Consider the following 9,898-nt stretch of genomic DNA (forward strand, 5'->3'; position numbering starts at 1 on the left):
GGCTGCTTGGTTTCCTCCTTTCACTAGTTGATACCTGCAATTTTACAGATAACAAAGTATGCAACATTCTTGCATCATACATATTTTTTCAGATTGGACTCACACCACTGCATATCCTACGCTTTAATGTTTTATGAGTTATACCCTCATAAAGGTCATGCACATGAAGGCTGGTAGAAATGCATTGCAGGTCTTCTGATTGAGGCACAGAACAGAAAAATCTGAGTGTACAAACAGGGTGAGAAAGCAGGGATTCATCCTCCACACATATGGTAGAAGCTTCAGCAATATGAAAAAATGCAGAAGGAAACCTGCACTGATCCACATGGCACAGCTACTCTGGCTGTGCATATATATACCTGCCAGACATGTCCACCACACCTACTGCTGGGGAATGGGCACCAGAATGGTGGCAATTTTAGACTAGCAAATAAAATGGTCCTGTTCTAATTCTTTTAAGAAAAGGTTGTGGCGAAAATAGTAACCTCTGTGCAAGCAAATGTGGTAAGTTCTGCTGGGTGGTTAAGAATCAGCTAGTGCAGAACTATTGTTTGGTGACACAAGTACTTGTCCATCAGCAAATCATAGAACGGTTTGGGTTGGAAGGGACCTTTAAGATCATCTAGTATGTCAAATCAAATTGATGTTTCAAACAAGATTCTCTCTTATGAAGAAAAAACCATCTTGAATACCTCTTTAGATAACATCCATAGCCCAATAAAGAAAAAAAATGTTTTGAAAACAAACTGTTTCTAAGAATGTATGTTTTGTGGCATTTCAATAGGGAGAGAAAAAAAAATCTTTATATAAAACGTATGCTGGACATTACAGTTTCAAGGGATATTTTTAAATTCATGAGTCTGAGTTAGTTCATGAAACTTACACCACCTTAAGTGAGCAACTGCTACTCTGGCAGAGAATTGTTAAGGGTAAAATGGAGATACCTCATAAGCTTCAAGAAAATAAGGATTTACTATTCAAAGCACAACAGCTCCTCTGCAAAACACAGATGCTAATATCCAGGATGGTGTCCCATCCTGGACAGCAGTCTTAGGGAATCAGTTTTTAATACGGTTTCAAGGCAAAGCAAAGGTGTTATTTCAAATGCCATGCCCTGAAGGAACCAATGGACAAGACATTCAACTGCTCAGGCAGAAGGAATATAAACTCATAATTTAAGTTATGCTGACCTATCACACTCCCTAGTCAGAGACATTAAATTTAAAGTAGCCTGCTTTGATAGGTCACTTACTTAGTAGGAAGAGACAGCATAAAATCTTTTTGCTCTTTTTTTGGAAAACATTTACAAGCGCAGAAAAAAGTCACTGTTTTTCCACATGTACAGAATATCAATATTTCCTTTATCAATAACTGTGCATTACATAAAGCATCATTTTAACCTACAGCTTGCAAAACTCTGTACATTTTCCACCAGATTTTAAACAAATCATTTATATATATATATATATATATATATATTCATTCTTTATATTTTCAGAAGAGTAATGTAGGGTAAACAGGAGGACCAAAATACTTTTTCTTTAATAATACAATTAGTATAAAATACCCATTTTCATAGTATAACATCTTACGCTTTTATCACAAACCACCTGTCACAAACTAAGAGTTTGTACAAAAACTGTTAAAATCATTTTTCAGTAGGTTCTAGCTTAAAAGAGGGAGGCACAAGGATCTTCCTATACATTTAATCATCTTTTAAAAGACAAACAGAACTGTTACAGTTTCAACGCATGCCCAAGATTTGTCTGCTCTTTAGCTGATAGTTTTTTTCCAGTTCAGACAGTGCTTGAGCTCGTAGATTTGCAGCATACAGACGTTTTTTGAGATCAGAGCTTTTGTCTTTAGAAAACAGATAGTTTTCCATATTATTAGGAGACACAGCTTTGTCTTCGCTTCCATCAAAGGGTACATTCTTCTTGGTTGTAGAAAAGGGAAGCAGGAGTGGGTTATCTAAAGAAATCAAAAAGGAAGTACTGAATTAGTGCACCTTCCAGCATTTATTGAATTTGCCCATGTCATCTTCCTACAGCTTTGAGTGATCTAATTAAACTTATTTCAGTTAAGAGCAAAAATTCTATTTTTTGAGGAAAAATTAAAACAAGACTTTTAAATTATTGTGGTAGAAGGATATATGCCATAGTAGTTTTTGGGTGCACATCCCAACACCAAAGGGAATATTAGTTGACACAAGGAGAAAAGACATGATGTTTCTTCTGATGGACAGAAATGAAACAGTAACATAATTCAGTTCCAAAAGAAAATAGAGAAGTAGGCTCTCAGATACTGAAAAGAAATTGTGCTTCCTTTGTAGCAGGGACAGACGCAACCTGTCCAGTGATCTTTCTATATTACCCACATTGTTCCAACTCTGTCTTTGTACTAAGCCAATGGGGTACAAATTAGGCTCTGACTTGATGAGTAATGAGTTCAGGTGCATTAAAAATTAAGAAGTTACTTTCACTGCAGCCTCTGGAACAGGAATTTTCACAGTGCAACCTATAGCATGCTACAATCAAAAGGCAGATATAATGACCCAAGAGTACAAAGACTACCATATAAAGCTATTATTTTATAACAGCTGAGTTGCCTCTCATAAGAGCCAACTTCACAATACTCAATTTAAGGTGTGATTTTTATTTTTATTTAATCAAAATTCTAACTATTCTAATCTTAACACTCTTGAAGCCCCAATTTTCAATTTATTAGGCTACAGCAAGGATGCAATGAGCACAAAAGAGCAAGAAAGAACTGAAGAAGTCAGTGAATATTTTAGCATTTTATAGTTTCATAGCAGTAAGTCAGATCTGTTTTAACATTAAATCATTTCCTAAAAATTAGAAAATCCCTGTAAAATAGGATAGTGTCTAGGTCCCTGTCTTAAAAAACAGAATTTTTGGTATTCCATTTTACTGTGAAGTAAACCACACAACAGACTTCAAGGAGAAATTAGGGATCTAAGAGATGTGTGAGAGGCAATATAGTTGTGAAAAATATAGTAACATGAGCAACTGAAGATAAGCGAGTGATCTTGGTACCCTACTGGAGAAACACTTCATCCATTTATACAAGAACAGGGAGAATTTCAGAAACAGTATTGCAAGAGCACCATGGAATGAATTGGAGGAGTAGCAAACCAAGTGGTCTACAGATACTGCAAGATTTGATCAGTCTTGTAGTAACTATGTTTGCTTTTCTGCCCTATCTTGAAGTATTAACTGCCCAAAGTAGTTTTATCTATCTTACAAACTCCTGATAAGGTCAAAATATTATGTAAAATGGTGGGAGATGCAGGAGAGAACAGAAGCAAGAGCTGAAGCTCATTTGCCTTCAGTCATCCAGTGTTAGATGCAACATCAAAAAGCCAAAAGCAAGTTTATTCTCAAATTAAATTCTTTAACATATCAAAGTCAGACAGTATGTTGAGAGACAAGTGGAATTCTCAAAGTTGAGAGAAGTGTTAGAAATAGCTCAAGTACCACTCAATTCTAGGGGCATTTTACTTGTGCTCTTTCCTGCTGTGATAGGCACTTAGAAAAAAAAAAATCCACTTCAGTTTTATTCGTATTGGAGGCAGGGATATGCTTATCTTGCTTTATTGGACCAAACTAAAGGAAGAGAGTGTTGCTTCATGTTAAAGGGTGTTCATCTGTCTTTGTTCTAGAGTACTACCTCTGACCTAGTTGTTCACTATTCCTACCACTACTTCAAAATGCATTTAGAGATTTGAATAATTTTTAATAGTAAAAGATGGGTGCAATGAACAGATGATAGTACCTCTTATGATAGTGAGGACTGAACAATCAATGCCAAAGTCAGTTGTCAAATATTACTGTAAAACCAACTGGACTAGAAGGAGGCAGGAAGCATTATAGCACATTTTCAAATCTGGGTTTTTTCCTATAATAGCAGTTTGCATTCTTTATAGACTATATGATGCACCAATCACAGCTGGGTCACTTGCAACAAATAATATTTCCCACACTGAAGGTTTTGGAAGTTTAATGAAAGTTGAACTGATTAGACACACAATTTTATTAAAATTAACTAAATCGAAGGTCTATAAAAAGACATCCACATGTAAAATAAGCACAGCTCTGAGAAAGGTTTGGGTTACAAGAAGGCACTTCCCTTAGCTTGCCACAAGAACCTAATTTCCAAAACAGCAAAAGACTGCAGTGCAAACAGTAGTAACTCAAAGACCTATGATTGAGCATCACTCCTGAAGTCCTTTTGCAAAGCAGAAAATTAAAAGTCTCTTCCCAACCATGCAGCAATAATTGGGCTTTGTGTTGCCCTGATGGGACTATGTACAGGATGTTGAGCATCAGGGACATTCTTCTGGTCATACCAGCCTACATTTATCTGGGCAAGTGCATTCTGGCGTATTTGCATACCTGGACCATCTGCGTAAGTTACCGCCCGCTGCTGCTTGTGGAGATTGTAGGTCCTCATCAGGCTTTCAGCTCTGTTTTGGAAAGAGAAATTTAAGCTTTCTGTTGTCAGATTGTAGAGTTTCTAATATAGACAATTACAGGTTAGTAAGATACCTAGCAAGTTTGTCCTCTGCCAGTCTCTCTCGCACACAGAGCTCCCGTTCTCTCTCTGGAAGTAGAAATATGCGATAGTATGTTGTGTTAAAATGTTAGAGTGATTGTGCACGATGGGTTTTTCTTGCAGGAAGAGACAGCAGCAATAGCAAGCTGCACACATATTTCTGATTCTATGGCTCTAAACAAAGGTAACTGCTGTGTAGATACACCTTTATCAATGCACCAGTAAAGCACTGGATGAGTACGCGGAAATGCCAGGCATGCTTTTGTTCCCAAACTTTGACATATCTGCAACAATGAAGCCAGAGCAGCTTTCTATTCTGCACATTAACTCATGGCACACATGACACCAGATTTAAATATTTATATGCCAGATACTATAATTCAGCTGTAACTAAACACACTGTTTACAACATCAGCAGATGTCATTCAGGCTCAGGAAAAAAATAAATATAGTTAAAAACTGTATTGCAGAGCCTACTGCCTATGCAAAGACATTTTATGTGGGCAGGAAATCGCAGCACCTGAGGACCAACCATCTATACAGATTCACAGGTAAGCTCCCTGCAGAGTGCAGCTTTTATAAAAGCAGTTTACAGTTTACTCAAAGATGTTTTTCTCCAACATCAGGTTCACCCTTGGTTACATGTTAGTACAGCCAATGCTAACTTACACAGTGGGTGAAAAGCAACCTACGTGGCACAGTGAGGAACAATATATTCAAACCCTATTTTTCTGTATACTTTCCTAATTGCCACTCATGTTTAATAATCTTCACAAACCAGACTGCCATATCTAAACTGCCAATTATATCTTCGTAACTTAAAGAAAAAAACCTAGTACAGAATGAGTAAGCCCCAAGCATTCTTGCTTTGGTCTTTAGACACAATTCCAGAATTGAATACAGGAGTGTAATATCCTAGTGCATTAAAAGGAGGATTGTGAAAACTGCCTACCTTTCCTTCCCCCAACTGAATCAGAATCCCATTGCCCCCCCTTCCCAAAGTAGAAAATCATACGCTCCAAACGTTGTTCTCTCTCTTTAATGGCTTCTTCTCGCTCCTGTAATTGTTGTTCCTTCCGTTTCAGCTCATTCACTGCAGCATCCGAGTACTGCAGCTTCTCTGGCTCCCACGATCTCCAGCATCTTCTATCAGAATTCTGCTTTTGTTCTTCTGTCACCAAGTCTGCTATCAAGGGGTGCTGCAGAATATCTTCAACGGAAGGTCGGCAATAATCCTAAAGGAAAGACATTACCAATAGATTCCATCTGTAACCAAGAAACATTAAGGCCAGAGATTCCCAAGCAAGACCAGCTGAGGTATTATACAGTGAAGAGGTTGGAAAAAAATGGAGTTAGGAAGGGGTAGCACAACCAGTTGACAAAAGCTAAGGGAGGAGTCTGTTACTAGCCTTCAGATCCAGAGCCACAAGTCTGTCTCTCCCAGCCCAGGCACCCACTCCTTTCAGAGCCTGAATGGGGTGGGTGAGCCTACAGAGACAATTGCCAGTAGATTCTGGAGATACCACTCTGCATCTCTGCCTGTCACTTGATTCCTGAAGGATCCATACCTGCTGGAGACTTGGGACAACAAGCTGTAACAAGCACCCATGCAGTATTCTTCTCAACACCCTCATGCCAGCAGTGGGGAGCAAGCTATACATTAACCATATAAAGCAAAACCCAAAATGAAGACGAAACAACCCCTTCCAACTTCCAAACACACTAGAACCATTTTAACCCTGAAATTATAACACCTCAGTAAGCAGGTTCTTAGGAAATCCTGTATAAGCCAATATTGAGGCAGCCTTTTTGCATCCTGTGAATCTGGCATAAAGCTTGAGTTGCTCCCTTTTTCCCCCCCACATCGACTCAGAGCACAACTCCTCCCTCCTTTTCCTACAAGTGACACTGCCAGTGACAAGGTGATAGCAACCAGTGCTTCAGGTTGGTTTGTTTCATAATTGAGAAGAAAATCTAGTATTTCAGTGTTAGTTCAAATTCCAGGTGCAAACATTAGTGATTGATTCGTACCTTTACATTCAGCATCTGTTTGAGAAGTTCATTCAACTCCTCTGAGTAACGATACGGTATCCTTCTGAACTTCCCTTCCCTTATCTTTTCTGCCAGTTCCTTTTGGTTGTAAGCTGTAAATGGAGGCCTGAAAAAGAAAAATTTTTCTGGATTCTTCCCCTGGTTTCACAGAATGTATTTTCAGAAAAAAAGTATCAGACTAAAAAGCTGCAATCAAGGGTTTGTTTTCACTACCTAATGTCAAGACAAATACAGAAATAAAAAGCTAAGACTAGACCCTGAAACCTTTAAGCTATCAGCTATACAAAATTTAATCATACCTGCATTAACAACTATGTTTCCATATTCATTATCACACTACCATACTTACGAGAGAGCACATAGTTCATACAGAAGACATCCTAGAGACCAAATGTCAGATTTTTCATTGTATGACATGTGGTTCATTTGTTCCTAAGGAAAGAGAACAATCTTAGGTTTATTAAAGAAGACAGTGTTCCACTAATGCAGGATAGTCAGCTGCTATTCAAACCTGAATCAAGTCATTACTTACTGGGGTTACTTCTAAGATTCCATTTTAATTAATCTCCACATTCAATCATATTAGCAGGATTTTAATAAGTTGTGGCAGTACTCCACTGCAGAAGACTCACATGTTGCACCAACCTCTAGTTGATACAACTCTATTTCAGTCAAAATTAATCTTTTCCCCAAGAAATGCACTATATCAGGGCAATAAGTAATTTCTGCTCATTTCAGTACAAATTAAAATCCTACCATCAAGAGGTAACTTAAGCTCTTTACCTTAGCACTACAAAACATAAAAGCTCTCTAGATTCCCTGTTCCTTTTCAATATACTACAACACCTGTAATATCCCAAGAACAAAACAAAACTTATACAGTGAAGAGTAACTTTAGTTAGAAGGCAGCTGACTAATGTGGGGAAGAAAGGAGATGAAAATAACTGCAAAATAACCTTGTGTTCAGAACATATACAGTCTATGAAAAAAGTCACCTGCATTTCAAACTAGTAAGTCTTCATTAAAACGTCCCAAACATTCACGGACTCTGAAATCAACACTGTAGAAAACACACCTTGGAGGGGCAAAAGGGAAGATAAGGTATAGAAGGGAGGTCTTACTGGAGACATATAATATGGAGTTCCAACAAATGTTTTGGCAAAGCTGGTATCATGATGCAATATTCTAGCCAGTCCAAAATCTCCAAGTTTCACATTCTGTTTGCCATCCAGAAAGACATTTGCTGGTTTTATGTCACGGTGCACAGTGACTGCACCGTCACTCCGTCTGTGACACTCCTTCAAGGCCAATGTTAACTGAGTCAATACTCGGAGAACAAAGCTTTCTTCCAAGAAATGCCTGGAAGATGAAAATGTTTTTAACAAACAGATTTTTTGAACGTACATCAGTTCAAGTAGTTGCTGTCAGTCTTAGTTCTGTAACTTTTCTAACACGCCTCTTATAAAACATCACTGAAACAACCACTATCAGCAACAGGTATCTATGCATCCTATTTTCAAACTTGACTTTTTTTTTTTAAATTACTGCAACTATGTTGAAAGACATTTATACTTTTGTTGCAAAATCCCTGTAGCATTTCCTTCCTCGCCCAAACAGCCTATCGTATACACAGCATTTTCATTACTTTCAACACAAATATCAATTTGATCCTTTTGTGATGGTATCAGTCCCTTGATCACTTAAGATAATAGTACATTGTCAGCTGCTTATAATAAGCAACATCCAATAACAGAGCCAAGAAATGGCTGGTTTTTAATATAACCTTCCTGAAATGAAAACACTGATGTTGCTGGGCAGCTGCGGTACTATTTTAGACTGTTCTCACAAAGTAACAGAGGTGGAGTCGTGTACTTCTTTAACATGAAATGTGAAAACTGATACTACACTTAAGTAGGCTCCTAAGTCTAAAATTAGACCAAGGTGAAGCCTTATCAACTTGATGTCTCCCCAGGCTTTATATGCAAGTACATAAAGTAGCTTTTCACACTGTTCATAATTATTATTCCCTTCCACGTATTTTGGTGTTTTAATAAAACACAGGGTCCAGGTAGTTTTACTGACAGGGAAGCCAGAAACCACAGACCAAGCAGTCTGTCTACAAGAGCTAGGATTTGCTCTTTATGTTTACAACCCTCTGTATAGCCAGAAACCCCTCAACAGCTTCTGCCTCACAAGAGACCTCGGCTTTTGGGGTTTTTTTACTATTTCAGCACTGACATCCAGCCTGATGGTGCATTCAATAGCACAATTCCCAACGCTGCTGTAATTTTGTACAAAACTTTTCACATTTGAGAAGAGTTGTTGGGTCCAAGGGGTTAAACCCGAAACTGCTCAGAAGTTGAGATGCATTCCCCGTCTCTCTGGATTGGCCAAGACACCTCGTGTAAGATATTCCAAGCGCGCCACAAACAGATTTCACGTGCCTTTCTTTTGAGCACTTGGCAATCAAGCTCGCCAGGTCTCCCCCATCGCAGTACTCCATCACGATGTACAGGGTCGTGCTGCTCCTGTCGATGATCCGGTCGTAATACCGGACGATGTTCGGGTGCCGCAGCTCTCTCAGCAGGTTCACCTCCGAAACGAGCATCTGCTTCTCTGACTCTGTCATCGAGCCATAGTCCATCTCCTTCCATACCAAGATCTGGGGAGGAAGAAACACCTTACGGAGCGGCTGGGACGCCGGCCAGAGCCTCGAAAGGGGAAGAGAGAGGGGCTTCCAGAACCGCTCGCTCGCGTATCTCGGAGAGGCGGCAGCGCCGGGCTGGGACCCGCGGCAACGGCACAGCCGCGCTGCCGCCGCCTCCTCTTCCTCACCTTGCCGTCGGCCTTGCGGCGCACCTTGCGGCACTTCCCGTAGGAGCCGGCGCCGATGGTGAGCAGCACCTCGTAGTCGTCGGGGCGGCCGGGCATGGCGGGCACAGACAGGGCGCAGGCTCGGTCCCCGCTGGGCTCCGCTCGGCCCCGGCTCTGCCCCGGCTCGGCCCGCCCGCCCCGCGCCCCGTAGACCCGCAGACCCGCCGCACCGCCCGCGCCGTTCAAACGCACCGCCCCGCCCGCCCATTGGCCGCGCCGCGCGCGTGCCCCGCCCGCCCATTGGCTGCGCCGCCGTAAACAGCGCGCGGCGCGGCCGGGCGGGTACGGCCGTTACCGCTGGTGGGCGGGGCCAAGGGCATCGCGAGAGCTGCGCGGTAACGTCGGGGCCCACCCGCGGGGCACCTGCGGCACGCCCCCCTCACACCATTTTACCGCT

General features: G+C 40.8%; 1 protein-coding gene across 1 annotated transcript; it reads right to left on the reverse strand.

Annotated features, from left to right (window-relative positions):
* Positions 1–1,492: 1,492 nt before the first annotated feature.
* Positions 1,493–9,647, reverse strand: NEK2 (NIMA related kinase 2). The gene is made up of 9 exons (XM_051783738.1): positions 9,463–9,647; positions 9,072–9,289; positions 7,749–7,986; positions 6,977–7,059; positions 6,607–6,733; positions 5,591–5,810; positions 4,569–4,623; positions 4,416–4,486; positions 1,493–1,971 (listed from the first exon to the last, which is right to left on the reverse strand). The coding sequence occupies exons 1-9, from the start codon at positions 9,556–9,558 to the stop codon at positions 1,745–1,747; spliced, it is 1,335 nt and encodes a 444-aa protein (XP_051639698.1). The 5' UTR covers positions 9,559–9,647; the 3' UTR covers positions 1,493–1,744.
* Positions 9,648–9,898: the final 251 nt, after the last annotated feature.

Source organism: Manacus candei, unplaced genomic scaffold (genome assembly GCF_025592945.1).
Source record: "Manacus candei isolate 608988 ecotype Guabito, Panama unplaced genomic scaffold, ASM2559294v1 h1tg000017l, whole genome shotgun sequence".
Lineage (NCBI taxonomy): Eukaryota > Metazoa > Chordata > Aves > Passeriformes > Pipridae > Manacus > Manacus candei.